Here is a 21,866-nt window from a genome sequence, read left to right on the forward strand (position 1 = left end):
GCAGGGCGTCCTCCCTCAGACTTAGGAGTTGGGGAAGGCTTCCTGAGGGATCTGATGTCTAAACTGATCCTGGCAGAGGAGTAGAAGTCAGCTGAGGGAGAAAGAAGAGTGGAAAGAATGTTCCAGGCAAAGAGAAGAGCATGTTCCAAGGCCAGGAAGTTCACAAGATGGCACCATCCAAGAGCACAGGTTCCTGGACAGAAGGGTGAGCTGTGAGGAGAGCCTGGAGGAACAAGGAGAGGACCGAGGAGACAGGTCCTTGCAAGCATGATTAGTTACCCTAAGAAAAATGGGGAGCCATAGAAGGATTTTAAGCAAGAGAGTGACAGAGTCAGATTTTAGGACATTCCTTTAGGACATTGTGGCCCAGACAAGAAGAATAGAGTTTACAGAAGACCTCGTCACAGGGAGGGGGCTCAGAGGTAAGAAACAATTGTGGCCTGAATGCATAGTGAGGCCTCCAGGAGGACAGTGGAAGATCTGGCCCAGGAAGGTCTGTTTGGCTTCAGTGCAGCCCATGACCTCATGAATGGAAGAGCCTCAGCATTATATTCACTGAACACTTAAGAGATCACTTTGAAAGTCAGTTGCAGATTAAAGTCAATCTTACCCAACAATCGGTCACCTTTGTAGTTAGTGTGGTTACGTGATAATTGCTTAGATTATTCTTGTAATAGTCATACAGTGCATAGTGGGTTTGGAAAAAAGTTATATCCCTTTAAAAAAAAAAAGGGGGGGCCGGGGATGGGCCAGCCCGGTGGCTCAGGTGGTTAGAGCTCCATGCTCCTAACTCCAAAGGCTGCCGGTTCGATTCCCATATGGGCCAGTGGGCTCGCAACCTTCAGTTCGATTCCTCGACTCCTGCAAGGGATGGTGGGCAGCGCCCCCTGCAACTGAAAAATTGAACAGGGCACCTTGAGCTGAGCTGCCGCTGAGCTCCCGGATGGCTCAGTTGGTTGGAGTGCATCCTCTCAACCACAAGGCTGCCAGTTTGACTCCCGCAAGGGATGGTGGGCTGTGCCCCCTGCAACTAGCAACGGCAACTGGACCTGGAGCTGAGCTGCGCCCTCCACAACTAAGACTGAAAGGATAACAACTTGAAGCTGAACGGCACCCTCCACAACTAAGATTGAAAGTACAACAACTTGACTTGGAAAAAAGGCCTGGAAGTACACACTGTTCCCCAATAAAGTCCTGTTCTCCTCACCCCCCCAAAAAAAAGGGGGAGCGGGGGTGTCTGAAGGCCTCCTGATAGCTTCTTTGACTGAGTTTGGTGGTGAGAATGACTCATTAATTCTACAGCCTCTTTACCTTTTTAAGGGGAACCTCAGCCTTTCCAGCTTTTCCCAGAAGATTCTCTTTCAGTTATCCACTCCTCTCCCTGTATTTATAACCTCTCCCCCTTGACTGGCTCTTCCTCTCAATTCTCATCTTTTGAAGCCGTTCCAGGGCGCTGTATCTCCTGAGCAGTGGTCTTCTCTCAGCCTTCCTCCAAGGAGTGTTCCACAGGTCCTGGGTCCACTTCCTGCCCTCCCTCAGTCACTCTTCAACCTGGTGCCCTTCCTCTGCTGACCCTGGAGCCAGACACTGCTCTGACAGAGGTTACCAGTGACTTCTATATGCAAAATCAATAGACCTTTCCTGACTTTCTGGACCCCTCAATGGCATTCAACAACACGGACTACTCCCTTCTTGAAACTCTCCTGTCTCGACTTCCCCGTATTTGAACCATTCCTCATCTGTATTTGCTGCTTCTCAGTCTTCCACGCTGACTCCTTTACCTGTGCTCCGCCCACCAGCCCACTCAGCCCCAAACCTTGGCGTTTTCCAGGACTCTGTCCTTGACCCTCTTCTCTTCTCTCTCCAGAGGTTCCCCTCTGCGTGACCTCATACTCTCATACTTCAACGGCTAATGTTTGTTGTTGAACCCAAATCTGTTTTTCTAGCCTCCAACATCTCTCCTACACTCTGGACCCATAGAGCCAACTGCCCTTTTCCTAGGCATCTGTATGGGGGCTTCCCGTGAGCACCCCAAACTCAAACTTGTTAGTTTCCCCTTTAAACTTCCTGCTCTTCAGGCATGTCCTTCTTCTGGTGAAAGGACCCGCCACCCCTCCAGTCACCCAACAGGAAAATTTGGTGTCGTGTAAGACACTGTGGCCTCTCTCTCCACCCTCACCCAACTGGGCACGCAGTCCTGTCAAGTCTACCCTTACACATTTCTCACAGTCATGCCTTCCTCTCTGTCCTCCAGGGCACTGGCCTCATCCTGGCCCTTTGCCTCCTGCCTGGTCTCCTCACCTCTAGTCTGTCCCCCACTCAAGCCAGAGCAATCTCCCTAGAATGCAGACCAGAGCAGAATGTGACCTGGTGTGCGAGACGGTTGAGCTGACCACACAGGACCTCTGGGGCAGCAGCTCTACGAGGCATGTGTTGTCAGGCTGAGGGGGCGGCGTGGACTTCGCTCCCAGGGATAAACTCATCTTCATATATTCCCAGAGGCAGGGGCCAAGTTTACTCAAAGGGAAATAAGACCTAGTGGGGGAGCAGAATGTGTGGTCCTGTCTCCTGGGTAATTCTCTGACAGGGACAACTTTTTACAAGATTTTAAGGTATTTAATGGGATGATTGTGAAGGCTAGGATGAAACAATATCAGAGCAAATGATGTGACAGCAAGACACTGAGGGAAGGTGGTCAGGGTGGCGTCTTTTTATTTACCAGTTTCCCCACGAGTCAAGGCAAAGGGCTCTCCCACCTGGATCATCACCCACCTCCCCGACATGAGCGCCTGGTGATACCCTACCAGAGTGAATATTCTTGACTTCTGCTTGGTAACACTGCTCAGGACAAAAAACATTAGCCATCTTAATGGTGTGATCTTAGCTGGGAGCTAAGAATGTAACTTCCCAAAGGCCCAGACTCATAGTTGCCTTGTGGCCAGGGGTAGGCCTTGACGTTAAGATTCTTGACATAAGTTCCCCCTTATTCTCAGGGTCACACGACCCATTTCCAATGACCCCTTCCGCCTTACTTATAGCAAATCTATTGTTCGTCTTGACTGCAAGAAGCTCCCCAGTCCCTCACTTCCATCTTTCTGCTCAGTCAGTGGGAATATTGGGTGTGAATTTTACTCCCATCACTGGGAGTAGATATTAAATGTTGTGTTTCTTTATTTTTTGATAAGAGATAACCAGCTCTGTGCCCTCGCTCTCCTGGTTGGCAGGAAATTCAATTATGGGCATGTTGTGTGTGGGGAGGGCGCTCATCTTTAGGATTAGGTAAAACTCTGTAGTCTGGGACTTCGGGGGATGTTTGGCTAGTCTTCAGTTGACAGCAGCCACTGCTATTAGGCTCACTTTCTGCTGCCCTGAGGCCAAACTTGCCAAGGCAGGGATGGGAGGAGGGTTTGACCCGCACCCACTCCCGCCCCCCCCCGTGCATAAGCCCCATTGTCTCCTGTCTGTTCACCAAATGTTTCAAAAATGTTTTTTTAATTAAAAAGATTTAAAATACTGTTGTCCATGAGGCGCATCTGCAGAGCATATTAACCAGATCAGCAAAAGCAAAGCTAGTTGTTGTTTTCTCCAAGGACAGGGAGGGCTGACCTCCCTGGAGAAGGGGGTTATTTTGTTTAAATTCCATCCTGGAAAAAAGGGTCCCTGCCTTTCTCACCACCTTGGAACGAGCCCCATTACTCCTTCAACTGCTTTAAAGAACAAGAGAGAAGAAAATCTGTTGAGTTTCCGTATCCAAAGAGAGCTGGTTGCATAAATATTTCTGGCTAATCTGACCTTTCTGGGATTGGCTGACCTGGTTTCGTTTGTCCAGGTTCTGCGATGTCTTCCTTGAATTACTACTACCTACCTTGCTTAAAACACAAACCACACAAGGCTTCCTTAGCTCTTCTGCCTGCCCTCCTTCCTGTCCCCACATCACGCTGAATACTCTGACCTTTTGGCCATTCTCTGCCCATGCTGAGGCTGTCTGAAGTTTCTGTACCTTCTGTTCTCTTCAGCTGGAATGTCATCCCATTCTCTGCCATGGGAATGCATTCTGTCTGCAAGGTCAGAATAATTTCTGTTTGTAGGAAAGTCTTCCTGGACATATCCAGCTGGGAAAGGATTCTCCCTCAGGCTCACGAGAGAAGCATGTCCCCAGTCTGGCACCTTTAGTCTCTTTCAGTCCCCTTCAGGACCTGGCTCTCCAATCATGGTGGTCTTCTGCACATCACCTGGTAGAGAATGGAGGCGGCTTTGCTCTCTGCCTCTGCAACATTTTGGAGAAGGGTTTCCTGGAGCTGAGGGTTGTGGGCGGCTAGGTTAATTCCAGCCAGTTTTCCAGGCCCCCTGTCCTCTGACCTGGCCCATCAGTCCAGCTCAAGGTGGTGGTGGTGGTGGTGGTGGTGGTGGTGGTGGTGGTGGTGGTATCTCTTACACTCTGCAGCCCTTACAACTCCTCCAACTTCTAACCGGCCCCACACCCTGCATGCTCCAGTGACTTAGGGTGCTCAAGGCCTGCACATTTTTGACCTGGCTCAGCCCGTTGGGCCCCCAGCTCCTCCCAGGTGTTTTGTGTTCTCAGGATTATTCTCAAGCATCCCTGGGCTGCTGGTAGAGTTCTGGTCGATAAGGGACAGATTGCCGAGGAACAGAGCCTGGATTGTACCACAAACTAGAGGAACGAAGCAGGGAATCTGGATGGAGAGGTGTGGGCAGGTGAGTTTCACTTGCAGCCTGGTGGTCAGGAGAAAGGTTCAACGTGAAGGGTGGAGGAAGAACCCAACAGTAGGCCTGTTCTGCCCCTGTCACGTCTCCCTCTTGCCTCCCTCCAGCTGTGTAATCTCCAAAGCCAACCCCTCCCCCACTTAGTTCCCCAACCCTGACCCTGAGTGTTTGATTTGGAACAGGCGGACAGAGGATTACGTGGGCCACTTAAAGTCCAGGGTTCTACCTCGGCCCCACCTCCCAAGCCTGGCCTGACCCTGGCCCCTTCCAGCTTCAGCTCTACCCCCACCCAACCCTCTGGCCTTGGCTGATTGTCTTCAATGTACCCAACATGCCTCTGGCCCAGCAGCACCACCCAGAGACCAGGAAACTCCAGAGACTATAAGAGGCATCCCGCATCTAGGTCCTGTCTATTTAGCTTTCTGTCTCCCATTCTGCATTCCAAATCAAGAACCTGAAGACAGCCCTGAAGCTTTAGCTATGGCTGTCTTCATTATTTTGTCCTTGTGTAGTGTTCTGGTGATAGGCGTGGGTGAAGGTGGGACTGGGAGTGACGAAGGAGTTGAGAGGGAATGTACACCTGTTCAGCCTCCCCACTGCCCCTCCGTAACTCCCAGTGCCCAGCCCTGGACACACCCTGGCCAGAGCCAGCTGTTTGCAGACCTGAGCCAAGAGGAGCTGACGGCCGTGATGAGCTTTCTGACCCAGCAGCTGGGGCCAGGCCTGGTCGATGCAGCCCAGGCCCGCCCCTCAGACAACTGCATCTTCTCGGTGGAACTGCAGCTGCCCCCCAAGGCTGCAGCCCTGGCCCACCTGGACCGGGGGCGCCCTCCGCCTCCCCGGGAGGCACTGGCCATCGTCTTCTTTGGCGGACAGGCCCAGCCCAACGTGAGTGAGCTGGTGGTGGGGCCACTTCCGCACCCCTCCTACATTCGGGATGTGACCGTGGAGCGTCACGGGGGCCCCCTGCCCTATCACCGACGCCCCGTGCTGATGCGAGAGTACCTGGACATAGACCAGATGATCTTCGACAGAGAGCTGCCCCAGGCTACTGGTCTTCTCCACCACTGCTGCTTCTATGAACGCCAAGGAAGGAACCTCGTGACAATGAATACAGCCCCCCGAGGTCTACAATCAGGGGACCGGGCCACCTGGTTTGGCCTCTACTACAACATCTCAGGGGCTGGGTTTTACCTGCACCCCGTGGGGTTGGAGCTGCTGGTAGACCACAAGGCTCTGGACCCTGCCCGCTGGACCATCCGGAAGGTGTTCTTCCAAGGCCGCTACTATGAGAGTCTGGCCCAGCTGGAGGACCAGTTTGAAGCTGGCCTGGTGAATGTGGTGCTGATCCCAGACAATGGCACAGGTGCGTCCTGGTCCCTGAAGTCCCCGGTGCCCCCAGGCCCGGCTCCCCCTCTGCAGTTCTATCCTCAGGGCCCCCGCTTCAGTGTCCAGGGGAGTCAAGTGGCTTCGTCATTGTGGACTTTCTCCTTTGGCCTCGGAGCTTTCAGTGGCCCAAGGGTCTTTGACATCCACTTCCAAGGGGAGAGAGTGGCCTATGAAGTCAGCGTCCAGGAGGCCTTGACGGTCTATGGTGGCAATTCTCCTTGTGCTCTGAGAAGCCGGTACACAGATGGTGGCTTTGGTTTGGGCCACTTCTCTTCGCCCCTGACGCGTGGGGTGGACTGCCCCTACCTGGCAACCTACATGGACTGGCACTTCCTGTTGGAGTCCCAAACCCCCAAGACAATACGAGATGCCTTTTGTGTGTTTGAACAGAACCAGGGCTTGCCCTTGAGGCGACACCACTCAGATATTCACCCCCACTATTTTGGGGGCCTTACAGAGACAGTGCTGGTCGTCAGATCTGTGTCTACCATGCTCAATTACGACTATGTGTGGGATATGGTCTTCTACCCCAGTGGGGCCATAGAAGTCAAATTCCATGCCACGGGCTACATCAGCTCAGCGTTCCTCTTTGGTGCTGCCCGAAGGTACGGGAACCAGGTTGGGCAGCACACGCTGGGCACCGCCCACACCCACAGCGCTCACTTCAAGGTGGACCTGGATGTAGGAGGTAAGACATCCCTGTGGGCAAGGATTGCAGAAAAGGGGGCCGAAGTCTCCATACCAAGCTTTAAAAATTATCATTGAAACATTAAAAAGGTAAAAGTATATGACATAAATGTGAAAGTCATTGGATTCCTAAGAGATTTTCACCCTTAGCAGATCAGTTATTCTTCCACACTTAAAAGAAATTCTTTCAAAAGTTCTAGTCAAGTGGTGGGGTAGGAAAAAAAAATTCTTCCATATTTTAAAATATTGCATCTGCAATTACAGAATTTACTATATTGTATACTATGTATAAATATGATATACTGATACACATATTTAGATTTTTTTTATTACCAAATTTGGATCATAATGTATATTTGTTTTGCCACTTCTGGTTTTTTGGTTTTTTTTTAATTTATTGGGGTGACAATTGTTAGTAAAGTTACATAGGTTTCAGGTGTACAATTCTGTATTACATCATCTATAAATCCCATTGTGTGTTCACCACCCAGAGTCAGTTCTCCTTCCATCACCATATATTTGATCCCCCTTACCCTCATCAACCACCCCCTACCCCCCATCTCCCACCCCACCACGCCCCTATTTCTGGTTTTTTACATAATAACGTATCATTCATGCAAACAACAAACATATTGAATGCATATTTGTGCCAAGCACTACACTAACACAATTCAACAAAAGAAATGACATTCCTGCTCTCAGGAGGCCTACATTGTAATGGAGGAGAAACATGATGGTATGTCATTTTGTCATTCTCATTGCATCATATCAAGCGGTACATGCTGTCGATATATTTTATTATCAGTGATATTGACCTCAATCCCTTGGTTACAGTGATGTCGTCTGACATTCTCCATTGTAAAAGTTAATATTTTTACATTTTATTTTCTTTTTTAAATTTTTTTAAAATTTATTTATTTTTAATTTATTGGGGTGACAATTGTTAGTAAAATTACATAGATTTCAGGTGTACAATTCTGTATTACATCATCTATAAATCCCATTGTGTGTTCACCATCCTCCATTTTCAATTAATAAATATCTTGGGGGAAATTACTTTGATGTTATGCAAATACTCTATTTCTTTTCTTCTTAAATTCTTGCCCACTAATTTTACCATCAATTGGTGGATTTTTCCTGCAACAATTATTACTGTAGTGTTCCCCTCCTGGTAGTTTAAATTTTCTTCCCTATTCTCTATACATTTATTAATAGGAATTCTCCATAAGAAAGAGTTATCCCTCTCTTTTCACTTATTTATACATGTAATGATTTATTCATAATTGTAGGATTCATAGATATTTATTTTGTTCTAAGTGTTGTAATCCAGTCCTCCCAGAACTATCATTTATTTGTTTCTTAAATTATTTCAGTTTTGGCCATTGGGACATCTTTCGGTTTGGTTTCTGTGTGCTTTTGACATGCCTCCACCCTTTTTTGAGCACTTCTTTATTTTCTGACCCCACCAGATGTTCCAATTCCATCTTGTTTTTTTCCTGCTCCAGCCCTGAAGTCAATCAACCACTTCTCCAAGGAGCTCTGGTTCCTTCCATTGGAGAACAGTATTTAGAAACCAAGATCTGGGTCCCAGGTGTGCTCACTATGACTGGGATCTTATTGCTCTTTGGCTCTGTCGTTGGACTTAGCTAAGATATGTATGTGTATATTCTGACCAACACACACATCTCTTTATTCTGCATCTAAGCAATGATGACTCTTAAAGCTCCTGGAATAGTGCCTAACACGTAGTGAGAAGTACTAGCTATTGTTGTATTATCTACAGTAGTCCATTTGTGTGGCTGTACCAGAAAGAACTCTTGGCCTTTAATTGTCACCGACATGTGGAAACCCTGGGGTGTGAACTACGGGCAGTGAATCCACAAAAGGGAACTGAGGGGTTGGTTAAACAGTCTCTATTCTCTTCTGGTCTTGGAAGGTATGGAGGGAGCGTCCAGCATGTTTTGGTTTACTGCTCTTTGGTCACGGATTATTTAACTTAATTTCTAATATGGGACATAGTTAGACTCTAACGAATCATTCAAAACTCCAAACTTTCTGTTGAACAGACTGTCTTTGGCTCTACTCTAAACTCCAAACTATGGGAAACACCTCCAAGCTCCAGCAGCATTGGGCCCAGAGTCTCACTTACCTTCCCTCTGGCCCACGTGTCTACTGCCCATGTGTGGTGGGGCCACTGTGTGTTTGTTTCCTCTATGTGCTGACATGCAGGCAGTGTAGAGCCAGACTAAGACCTGGGTCCTCAAGCACTGTCACAATACTAACCATGTACCCTTGGTTACACGGCATGTTATTTAAATTCTCTAGGCCTCAGTTGTCCCATCTGTAAAATGGGGACAACTGTAGCTCCTCTTTAAGATTGTTATACAAGTAAATCATCAATACATGTAAAGCACGCTGCCTGTGCAGAGCGCCTTCAGGTACAACAAATGTGAGCTATGGCTGTTATTATTTTCATGATAAGGTGGTTCTGGTGATGCCATAGGGCTTCAGATATGAGGTGCAGACCTCTTCCTGAGGTCAGAAAGATCGTGACTCTGCATATTGCGGCTAGACTGCTCCAAACTCAGGTGAAGCCCCTTCCCCTTGGAGCCCCTCAAAGGGAGGTCAGAGAAGGCCCAGTCACAAGGCATCTAGGATTGGTACCAGAGACGACATCAGGGAGAGGGACCTTCTCCAAATCTCTGCATCAGGAATATATTGGGGAGAGGCAAGGGAAGAAGGGGCACACTGAGTTCGCGGCTTCTCTTTGACTCCGCCTCTGAAGCCAGGTGGGGGCAGGGCAGCTGCATGACCAGACCTCACTCCACTCTTCCTCCCTCCACTCTTCCTCCCTCCACCCCCCCTCCTGTCCCTCCCTCGCACCCACAGGACTGGAGAACTGGGTCTGGGCTGAGGATATGGCCTTTGTCCCCACGGTGGTACCCTGGAGCCCTGAGCACCAGATGCAGAGGCTGCAGGTGACCCGGAAGCGGCTAGAGACAGAGGAGCAGGCCGCCTTTCCTCTGGGAAGCACCCACCCTCGCTACCTGTACCTGGCCAGCAACCACAGCAACAAGTGGGGTCACCCGCGGGGCTACCGCATCCAGGTGTTCAGTTTTGCTGGGGAGCCTCTGCCCCAGAACAGCTCCATGGAGAGAGCCTTCAGCTGGGGGAGGTGAGTGGGGGGAGGGGGAGGTGTCAGGCTGGGGAAGATGGACTGTAAGAAGAGCCAGGTGTTGCTGGGAAACCAGGTTTCACCACCTCCTATGGGTGTGCATGCACACACACACACACACACTCATGCGCACACACTCATACACACACAGTCCTGTGGCCACAATCCTTAGCCATTTAAAATAAAGCCTAATGGATGGATGGATGAATGGAGAGTTACATGAGGAATCAAATATAATAAAGTGTTAGAGGTAGAATCTGGGTTATAGGTGTTCACTATACTATTCTTTCAACTTTTCTGTAGGTATAAAATGTTCACAATAAAAGTTGGAGGGAAAAACAAAGAGTAAGAGAGAAACACAGATCTGAGGGAGTATTCCCTAAAATCCAGGCATTTGCAATACTGCCATTGACTAAAATAGGAATCAGGCCCCGTCCGTGCACAAGTATCCAGGGCCCAGGCTCTGATCTGGATGGATGCACCAGTGACACTTGGACCTGAAGTCTGAACAATGGGCCAGTTGATGTTTGAGATACAGGATATTGAATAAATGTGAAAACTCTACGAACGAGAGAGAGAGAGAGACAGAGAGACAGAGAGAGAGAGAGACAGAGAGGAAATGGGAACTGAACAGAGAATAATGAAGAGGCTTGCTACCCTGCGACCTTTGTGCTCAGTTATTCCTGTGTGTTTTCAGTGCAGCTTCAGACAGTAGGACCGGTTGATGACCTGTGGGTCTAATCCAAATCTCCTATAGGTACCAGCTGGCTGTGACCCAGCGGAAGGAGGAGGAGCCCAGCAGCACCAGCATCTACAATTTGAACGACCCTTGGACACCGACTGTGGATTTCAGTGACTTCATCAATAATGAGACTGTTGCAGGGCAGGTCAGTTAAGGAGCAAAGATGAGCCACTTCACTCTCTCCCAAGCCAGGTGCCTTGGGGTCTGCAGAACCCACTAAGAAATGAAGCTTTATGATTTCACATTTCTCCTGGGTTAGGGAGCTGGATCCTTACACACAAGGCTACTGTGGGAGGCAGGCGTGTCCTTAGCAAAGCCAGGCCTCATGATCCTCTCCCTTCTCCCCTGCTAGGACTTGGTGGCCTGGGTGACAGCCGGTTTCCTGCACATCCCACATGCAGAGGACATCCCCAACACGGTGACTGTGGGGAATGGTGTGGGCTTCTTCCTCCGACCCTACAACTTCTTTGACCAGGACCCCTCCTCTGATTCTGCTGACTCCATCTTCTTCCGGGGGGACCAGGATGCTACGGCCTGTGAGGTCAACCCCCTGGCTTGCCTCCCCCAGGCTGCTGCCTGTGTCCCTGACCTCCCTGCCTTCTCTCACGGGGGCTTCTCTCATGAGTAGGCGGTGCCTGGGATGGGGAATGTGTCTGGGGCCCGAAGGTCAAGGTGTTGGGTAGGGGGAGCAGTGGGCACTGGGCCAGGAAGCCTGGTGCCCTCGTCTCCTTTCTCACACCCTGAGGTCCCCTCCTCCCTGACCCCAAGTTCCTCTCTCTCCCATCTCCCTCCTTTTCATCCCCCTCTCTATTGAGAGCATCCTGAGCCTGTGATGCCTGATACACAGGGACTCAGCTTTGCTGCCACCAAACCTGCTGTGTTCCCATCCCAGAGAGGAGAGGAATGGCTAGCTGGGAGCTTGGAGTGAGGGCCAAGCTTTTCCCCAGAAGACTCCTGTTTTTCTAACAATTTTGTAATCTTATTTTTTATGAGGTATAATTCATATACCATAGAATTCACCCTTTTAACATGTGTGTATAATTTAGTGGGTTTAGTCTATTCATAAATTTGTGCTACTATTGCCACTATCTAATTCCAGAACATTTTCCTCACCCCAGAAGGAAACCCCATAGCAATTAGCAGTCACTTCCTATTTCCCTTCAGCCCCTTCCCATCTCTGGGCAACCACTAAGCTTTCTGTCACTGTAGATTTGCCTATATTCTGGACATTTCATATAAATCGATCTACATAACATGTGGTCTTTTGTGATTGGCTTCTTTCACTCAGCATAATGTTTTGCATGTACATCCATGTTGTGTCATAAATCAGGACTTCATTCCTCTATAGCTGAATAATATTCTGTTGTATGGATGCAGCACATTTTGTTTATCCATTCATCGGTTGATGGACATTTGGGTTGTTTCCACTTTTTGGTTATTATAGATACTGCTGCTTTGAACATTCATGTACAAGTTTTCATGTGGACTTATGTTTCCATTTCTCTTGCGTGTATACCTGGGAGTGGAATAGCTGGGTCATATGGTAATTCTATGTGTAACCTTTTGAGGAACTGTCTGACTGTTTTCTAAAGTGACTGCACCATTTTTTCTTTTTCTTTCTTTTTTATTGTGGTCAAATTTACCATTGGATCATTTTTAAATGTACAGGTCAGTGGCATTAAGTACATTCAGAAGCTTTCTTGGGCCTGCCCAGCTCCTTTTCTGCCCTGGGTCTTGAATATGGAGGTGAGGCCGCTGGAGACCAGCTGTTCTCTCAAGGCCCTTGTCCCAGAAGACAAGGTGCTTGTCTGTCTTCATTCCCTGTAGTCTTAGCACATTCTTTCTCTGCCCTTTCTTCTCACTCCTTTTCCTCTTACTTCAGCTTCTACTCCCTGATATTCCCTCTGAGGTCCTGTGGGGGTGTCTCTGCTGCCTCGGGTCCTATAATCCCCCCATCCCTCAATTCCAGTGTCCGCCTCCATCCCTGGATTGGAAAAGCCTTGGACATGCAGGCGGCTGTCTTATGTGAGAGAAGGACAATCCCTGGTTGTTTCCTTGTGGGCGACATTTGTCCCTGGACAGCTTTCCTCACCTTATCTCTCCACCTCTCATGAGCTGAACAAAAAGATTCCTCCTGTCACCTTGTCATCTATCTACGCTGCCAAATAATCTTCTTCCAATTTCCTGCCATTTATATAGACCATGTGGGGAAGGATGAGAGGGGGTAGGATGGTCACGTGACAGCAGCAGTTCAGGGAGTTTTGTGGGTGAATGTTAAGGGTCATCTGTTCCTAGGGCCATCGGTGACTGTGGCTTGCATTAAGGGGCAGCAGCCAGCATAAATGCCCAGAATGTCACTGAAGGTAGGAACCAAAAACCCTCAGGAGCTCAGGCAACCAGGCCAGGAGCTGCCTGATCAGGGCTTGGCATGCATCTGAGCCCGGGGCGTCCCAGGGGATCAGTCCCGCCTGGTCAGGCCACAGGCCCCAGGGCCTCACATCCTTGATGTTCCTCCTGGGGTGTGGACTTTGGATGGGCATAAATAAGCACTGGGATATTTTCCAGAAAGGAGAGTGGGGGCAGGAGTAAAGTGGGGAAGAGGTAGGGCTCAAAGAGCAAGCTTTCTTAAGTGCCTCCAGGCCAGAGAAATCCATGTGGTAGGAAGTGTCCACACCTCTGCTTCAATAGCTTGCCCACTTTGTCAGTGTCTTTTCTAGAAAGTGGGGCATGAGGTCAGGAAAAAAGGGGGCTTCTTCCTCATCAGGAAGCCCAGGGCACTGACCCAGCCACAGGGGAGGGCACTGCCTGGATAGGCCCTTCCCGCTGCATGTTTCTCACACTGCTTGACCAGAATAGGCACTGGCAAGAGGGCAGTTCAGGGCACAGAGATCTGGGTCCAGCTCATCTTGTGACTAGAGGGAAATGGCAAATTGGGAACTCAGATACCACGGGGGTCCTGTGGGTCCCTCAAGAACTACCCCAGGCTCAACCAAGGGAGCTGGAAAGGAACTAAGTTCTGGCAAAGGGACCGTCATACAAAAAATAAATACCAGGGAAGCCACATTCTCGATTCAAGAATAACAGCAGGATATGGTAACAAGTGCTCGGATGGGAAAGGGTTGAGGCAGAGCTGGTTTGCTGTTACTGACTCTTCTTTCTATTTTGCTTCTCAGATCAGTGATTTAGCTTCTCTTTACCCTCTCAGCCCAAATAAATATCATGTTTTGACTTGTGTTTTCTTGTTTAAAGAAATTTGGACCAAGATGGATGTAAATGCTCTCATCTTGTCCTCAAAACAAAAGCTGTGGGGGAGCCAAGAAGGCTTCTCTTGGCTGTTTCACCTCTGCTTCTCCAGGTGCAGGGATGAAGAGAGGGGACCTGTGGCCCTCGGCTGCATGGGGGACTCTGCTGCTGTGGCTCGCTTGCTGACCGATGTGTGTGCAGTGGGGCTCCCCACTGAGGCTTGAGGCCCACCAAAGGGGTATGTGCACAGACAACTCCCAAGAGAAGACCCCGAGGCAGTCCCATTGCAGCTCTCCTGGGAACATATCCTTCCAGCCACAAGAAAGAAGCAAGCGAGGGTAAGGGGGGTGGGGGGTGGGAGATGAGGGTAAGGGGGATCAATTATATGGTGATGGAAGGAGAACTGACTCTGGGTGGTGAACACACAATGGGATTTATAAATGATGTAATACAGAATTGTACACCTGAAATCTATGTAATTTCACTAACAATTGTCACCCCAATAAATTAAAAAAAAAATTGCAGGGAAGGAAAAAAAAGAAAGAAAGAAGCAAGCAGACCCTGAGGAATGCAACCCAGAGAGATCCAAAGGGTCAGAATAGCAAAGATCTAGCAGGAACCTGACAAGTGAGAGGGTACCCCGGGGAATGCAGGCCCTCCAGAGACTCGAGGACCTACAGATCCCGTTGAAGGGGCCTCGAACACATACACACACACACACACACACACACACACACACACACACACACAGAGTATTCCTGCGACCTCCCTGGCCTGGCCTCTTAGGGGCGCCTGCCTCCTATCCCCACTCCAACACTTGGCCTGTGGCCAATGGTTGGCCACGTGTGCTCTGCTCAGGCTCAGGTGGGTTCTATATCTTCTGTAACATTCCTCCTTCCCACATCTGGATCCTGTGAAGGGAAATAGATTATAGCATTCTCACGGGGGTTGGTTTCAGACACCTTCCCACTGCATGTTTCTCGAACTCCTTGACCAGAATATGATAGGGGCTCCCCTTTCTCGAGGACCCTCAAAGAATGTGATGTCTCAGTCTCTCCCACTTCTCCCTTTGAAATAGAGCCAATATGGTGGAGACTATGATGAGCTAGTTGATTTCCCTCTGTTACCTCATTTATTCCTCACAACAACCTTGAGAATATTATTATTCCCTTTTTACAGAAGAGAAACTACGTTTCAGAGGGATTAAGTAACTTGCCCCAAGTCAGCTGGCTATTACGTGGTGGGGCTGGGATTGAAATTAGGTCTTTGTGGAATTATACCTGCTTGCCGTCCCCTGTACCCCTGCCCTTCGTCACTGACTGGCAGGCCTGGTTAAAGAATTAAACAAGGTAATGCTTGAGAAGCACTTGGCACCTGATCCATGGTAAGTGATCCTCTAAGAGGAAAATCAACACTCAGTGGACCTGAGCAGGAACATGCACAATTGCCTTAAAGCAAAAGCTCAACCTGTATTGTACCTGAAATCACGGGGGAGCTTGTAAAAACTCCACATTTCCAGGCTGCACCTCATACCAATGAAATCAGAATCTCTGGGGGTGTCGCTCAGGCATTAGCAACGTAAATTTCCCCCAGGTGACTCTAACATGTAGCCAAGGTTGAGAAAACCCTGGGAGAGCAGTGCAGTTCCAAGCTGGCCAGGGGTTTAAGGTACATAAAGAATATGTCTGTCCGAAGGCACAGAAAAGGAGCATTACAGAGGCTGCCCTGGCAGTGACAATCCAACCGTGTCTGGAGCAGAGGACGCGCCCAAGGCCAGTTCAGCCCTGGAGGCACATTAGCCACACAGATGGCAGCCCCAGGCCCTATCAAACCTGTCTCATGACCAGCTGCTGATTCTGGTTCACAGCTTGATGGGCCAGCTTTCCACCACACCTTGCTCATGGGAAGAAATGGGCAAATCAGTTAAATCTCTTGTGTAAATCAACTAATTGGTATTCTGATCATAATTGTTTTTCTTGACACTTACTGTAAATGAAGATTAACCTTCACATGTTACTTTGGTAAATTTAGATCTTCCTGGAAAGACAATCCCCCTTGGTGAGCTGATAAACCTGGTTTCTGATTTAGGCAGCTCCCTCCCCCCACACCACCACCACCACGACCACCGCCCTGGGACTGTGGTGATTTCACCAAGTGTCATGTGGGGCACCCTGCTCACTGCGCCATTTGTTATGCAAGGCGGTCTGCGGGGTGTCATGCGGGATCTCACAGGACATGGTGAGGCCAAAAAGGAACACCCAAGGAGCCATAGGTAGGGGAGTCGTACTATTATATTCTTGCTGGGCTGGCGGTTGGGTTGGAGGCACAGGAAGTGGGAGCCACACAATTCTCAACCCTCACTGTGCCGCTTGCAGGCCCAGCCACCATCTTTTTGGTAGCCCCCATTTTCTGCTAGCGTAGCCATAGCAGTTATATTAGTGGCCAATGGCTCCCTGGTTGCAGCTGATGGCCATGTAATCACAGTTGATGGCCATTTACTACCTGAGCCAGCACCTTTCTATGTGAGGCCGAGAGCCTGGAAACTGCTTTCTGGGGCTCTGTCCCCACACCAAGAAACCATTGTGAGGTGTCCTAGAGAAAGCCAGACTCTCATGACACAATCCACACCAGCCTCGCCGTGGACTTCATGTCTAACTACCTGAGCAGAGACTCACTGTAAGCGAATTCCCACCTTCCTTCCCTCCCCCTCCTATAGTTTTTGCTTGGCCAGCTGCCCCTTATAAATCTTCAGAGTGTCCCACTCTCCAGGGCACATTAGATTGTCTATAGACTGGGTTCCCACCCCCTACCATCTTGAAGCCCTGCACTCCAGACTGTCCCAACCTTGTGCCCGTCCCCACATAGGCTGTCCCCACCCACTCATGCGTCCGTCCATGCACTCCCCTCCCCCCTTCCTCTGGTTCCTTCCTCTTTCCCCTTCCTCCTGTCTTCATCTAGTGATACCTTATTCATCCTCTAAAACCCAACTCAAATATCACCCCCTCCATCTTTTCCTGCTCATTGCTTTGTTCTCCTTGCTACCTTAGTACTTTAAACAAAACTCTCCAATGGATGTTCACACACTGAACTCTAGTTCATTGTCTACATGTGTCCTCCCCTCATTGCTCATCATAGAACCTGAGCTTCCTGGGCAAGAACCATATCCTGTTGGCCTTGGTGGCATGGTGCCCATGCTGTCATGCCCATTATGGGTGCTTAAATACATCTTTGTTAAAATCTAAACAAACAATAACAGTTGTTATAGTCAAGTAATTCTTTGTCTTGTAAAAAGTCATTTCATATCCAGTTTCTCCTTTGATTACCTCTAAAAAAGGAGATCTAAGGAAATACAAAGATTCCGAGTGAAAAATATCCCTGGTTGCACAGGTTAAGCTAGGACACAGCGCAAAAGGGCAACACTGACATGTTGAGCCCGAGCATTTCCTCTCCAGATGAAACCTGTACCGCTGGAACCAGCAACCCAACAAAGGTTGTAAGAAGGAGATGTGACAGACAGACAGATGGCATGTCTGTAAATCAGTTCCCCATGCTGGGCTTTCCCTGAAGCAGGCAGGAGGGGCCCAGTACCTGGAGCAAACCTAAGATGACATGGTGTGGGAAGGTTAGAAGCATCGGCTGGGCATTGGACCCCCAAATGCTATAGAATTCAGCATGTATGTATCTGAGGCAGCAAATCAATGAGTTAATGTTTTCCTCATTCTGCAACATGGTATAATGGTTTATAGTGCAGCTTCTGGAGCCAGATTGCTGAGGTTTGGACCTGGCAACGTATTTAACTTTTCTGGGCCTCACTTTCATCCCCTGAAAATGGGGACAGTAATAAAATCTATACCAGGATTTTTATGAGGATTAAGTGAGTTAATCTGTGTAATTTTCCAAGACTAGTTATTGGCATATAGTAAATGGTCAATGAATGCTAGCTATTATTTAGTATTTTATTAACCAACATCTACTGGGTGTTACTGCATAACAAACCGCCATAAAAAATAGTGGCTTAAAGCAATAAACCATTTTATTTGCTCATTATTCTGTAGGTTGGCTCTTTGAGCTCGGCTTAGTTGGGCAGTTCCTCTGTTGGAGTTGCCTGGGATCACTCATGGCAGATATCTGGCAGAGAGACTGGGGCTGAATGGTCTAAGATGGCCTCACTCACGTCTGACTGGTGGGGCTGGCTGTCAGACAGGCCACATGTTACAGCAAACTGTCTCCAGCAGGCCAGCCTGGACTTCTCCCCTTTGTGGTCCAGGGTTCCAATGGTAGCCCAAAGAGGGCAAGCCCTCAGTGAGTGAATGCTCTACAAGCTTCTGCTTGTATCATATCTGCTAATGTCTCATTGGCCAAGGCACAAGATCAAGCCCAGATTCAAAGGATGGAGACATAAACTTCCTGTCTTGATGGGAAGAGAGGCAAAATCACAATGCAAAGGGGCATGTGGCAGCACTGGGAGAAACCATCACAGCCACTTAAACAATTTACCACACTGGCACCAAGTGTGTAAGCAGAGCTCAGTTCTGGATGCTGGAAGGGATGCTTTCTTGGCCCTCAGGGTTCAGGATAGCAGAAAAAGGGTTAAGGCATATGTAAAACAATTGTAATACAAGGGTTGAACATGCTGAGTGCCCTAAGAATGGTTAAGTGCTAGGGGAGTTCAGGTCAGAGTGATTCCTTATAGCTGATGCTGGGTAAGCATCAGTGGGTTGGGAAGGCTTTATTAGCTTGGCCTTGACATATGTTTAAAATCTGGACATGTGGAGATGGAGAAAATGATATTCCAGGTGGAAGGAAGAACAAGTTAGGCAAACCAAGGCATGGTTGGGAAATCCAAATCCATTAGTATATCTGGAGTGAGGGGTCCACGAAGGGGAGTTACAAGTGATAAGGCTGGAAAGATAACCTGGGGTTCGACTGTAGGTGAGTTTGAACTTCATTCTGTGTGCAATGGGGAGCCACTGGATATGTTTTATGTGTTAAGTGAAAAGAACAGTATTATGAGGCTCCTTTGCCAGCAGTCCGTAGTATGGCTTGGGTTGGGGCATGAGAAGAGGAGTAGGAGGGCAGAGGGATTGACAAAGGGCAGCAAGAGTAGAAAATCAAGCAAAAGTCAGAACCTGATCAAGGATGATTCAAGGGTTGCCAGGCTCATTGACTATGGGATGGCAGTGGAGGAGGAGATGTATTTACAAAGCAGAAGTCTGGAGAAAGAACAGGTCTGGAAGGAACTTGTACATTTGGGGAATGCATGGGACATTCAGGTGGTACCCAAGTGGGGTCTAACATCACGGTGACTATGGGAGGAGGAAGAGAAGAAAGGAGAAGAGAGCTTGCTGAGCACAGTGAGGGCAAGCATTTCAGAGCAGTTATCTGTCAAAAGTTACAGATGTAGCCAAAAGATTAAGGAAAAAGAAGGATGAGAAAAGGCCAACCCGCAGATTTGACAGTGAGAAGGTCATGATGACTTCCCAGAAGAGCAGAGGAGGCAGAAGTTGCACAGAGTTGAAGACAGCAATGGGCATCCTGATCTCTGGAATTCAAGGTTGGAGAGATCCCCTGGACTTACATGATTCCAGGGCTGCCCTCCTTCCACTCCAAACCTACTAAAGTGAAGAAAATATTTAAAATCTGAAAACAAACACTGGCTTTTCTTTCTATCCTAAAGGACGGAGGCATGCGAGACTCTCCTTGCCTGTCTCCCTTTCTCTCCCACCCACTGGCTGGAGACCAGGCACTGTGAAGACTGGTGTCCAGGGAGACAGGCGTTGGCGGATAGACGGCTGTTTACTTCCAGGCAGAGCTCTGCTGTGTTTTCATAGCTCAGAATAGTTCCTTGGCCCTCTCCAGGCCTGGGGGGTGGGGAAAACCTCACTGTGTGTTTTCAGGACAATTCAGGGCCTCACCTCTTCCTCTTTCTCTGCATCATGGTCCCCATTTGAGAACTCTCAGAAGGAGTAAGTTGTGGGTTAAGAGGGTCCAAGACTACTAATTTCCTAATTATGTCCCCCCTAACTGGACTCCAGAAGAGGGAAGGACAATAACTGACTGTACAACATGCGAATTTTGGTTGGGATGAAAATTCCACAGCTATTAAAGAAAGAGTTGATTAAAGGACTAGAGGGCAGAGCTGGGGGAGAAAAAATGGGTAGGGAGAGAAGAGAGTGGAAGGCATGACCCCACCCCCAATCTAGATCTCAGCTGGATGCCAGATTCTACGCAGGGAGCTGACTTCTGATTGAGAATTGTAGGGGGCTTCTCTGACTCTGGGTGCACCTCAGGTCTCAGCTGGTTTCAGGCAGCACCAGTGTTTGGAAGGTGTCCAGAGGTAGGAAAAACTGACTTCAATGAATACTCATTCAAACTCTTACTCTTTTGAAAATATTTTAGTTAAAAAAACCAAATTTTCCTTCTGGTAGTAATGAAGTATTTCTGTTTCGTCATTAAAACTCAGGCACCACCTCATTGGAGCTACTTTCAAAGGGGTACCCCAGAGTTAGACAATGTTAGAACTGAAAGGAGGGTGAAAGTCACCAAGTCTCATTTTACAGTTGACAAAAGTAAACCCACAGAACTCTAGGGACTTGGCTAAGGTCACACAGCTCTTTAATCTTCCTATTCTTTTTCTTTTTACCTTATAAATTCTAGTGATGGCAGCGGGGGAGGAGAAGTCTCATGGGCTGCCTGCAGGAAGCTTGAGGATGTTTTTTGAGGGTCTTCTAAGGAAAAACACACCAAGCTACTACCTTCCCCCACCCACAATCCCTACCTCGATTCCACACCCAACTAGGCTGAGCTACGACTGAGAGATTGATGACATATTCTCTCCCCTTTTTCTTTAATTGGCCCCAATTCTTCCAAAGAATCGTGAGTTGAAGCAAGAAGGGAAAGCATGTTGGGGCTGGGTCCTTAGCTCACACTTCCTGTCTCTCCTCGGACAACCCCTCTTTGCCTCTGGGGTACAGACCAGGAAGAAGGGGCAATGAGCTTTTTCCAAATAGTCCCAGCCACTGTTTTGTAGGCTTACTTCCCTTGCCCCTGCCTCTGCTGTGCATCATCAACAAAATTTAACGCCTAGCAGGAGGGATTGAACTTAACAGCAAGAATGTTTCCTAGCTGCTAGGGTAGTTTGGCACTGCCAAAAGTTGGAGAAGTGTCACCATCTGGTTGTGAGGGAACTGGTTGACCATTTGTGGAAAACAGGATATTCTCTGGAGGAAACAAGAGCTTTTGGGGGGATGGGAGTTAAAGAAGATGGAGAAAGCCGAGAGGTTGGTCAGTCTGTGCTTCCTGTAAATGTTCCGATGATTCATTTGATTTTGGTAGAAGGCAGATCCTGCAGTGGCAGGGAAAAGGGAGTGAGCGGGGAGTTTTTGACTGTTTACAAGCAAGCAAATGCACTCTGGTATTTTTCTGTGGACAAAGTGTCCAGCCTATTCTGAGACAGGCAGCATGCTCCCCTCACCTGGACAAGAAGTGCACAGTTCAAGGTCCTAAAGCTGAACTTTCTCACCATGCCGGAGATTAGTTAGCCATTTTCACTGGCTAACAATAATTAATCCACCTCTCCCTTCACTTGCTTTCCCCAACATATTTTTGCAAAAAATGAACGAGGTCACTCACTTAAAGGTGACAGCAATTGATTTAGCCAGTTTTCACTGTCTACCCCCTAAACACCTCCCCCACTGATCACTTGGTGGGGGGGGGGGAAAAAGGTACCTAAAAAGAAATAAAGAAAAAAAGACTGTACATCTTGCAGTTTGGGCTTTAACCCTTAGAAGGAATCTCCCCTGCTGCTCAGACAAGCCTTAGCTTGAAGCTGGGTTTTGCATCCCCGATACAATGTGCAGACAAGACCCATTCTAGTGACCATAACTTAGCCAAAAAGCAGCTCCT

The 21,866-nt window shown here is 48.5% G+C and overlaps 1 protein-coding gene across 1 annotated transcript; it reads left to right on the forward strand.

Annotated features, from left to right (window-relative positions):
* The first annotated feature begins 5,031 nt into the window (after positions 1 to 5,031).
* Positions 5,032 to 11,973, forward strand: LOC109455815 (amine oxidase [copper-containing] 3). Its single transcript, XM_074319816.2, has 4 exons — positions 5,032 to 6,802; positions 9,691 to 9,976; positions 10,734 to 10,863; positions 11,071 to 11,973. Exons 1-4 carry the CDS (start codon positions 5,206 to 5,208, stop codon positions 11,344 to 11,346), a joined length of 2,289 nt encoding a protein of 762 aa, XP_074175917.2. The 5' UTR covers positions 5,032 to 5,205; the 3' UTR covers positions 11,347 to 11,973.
* Positions 11,974 to 21,866: the final 9,893 nt, after the last annotated feature.

This window comes from Rhinolophus sinicus, chromosome 12, assembly GCF_057876585.1.
Source record: "Rhinolophus sinicus isolate RSI-liver-muscle chromosome 12, RSI-T2T, whole genome shotgun sequence".
Lineage (NCBI taxonomy): Eukaryota > Metazoa > Chordata > Mammalia > Chiroptera > Rhinolophidae > Rhinolophus > Rhinolophus sinicus.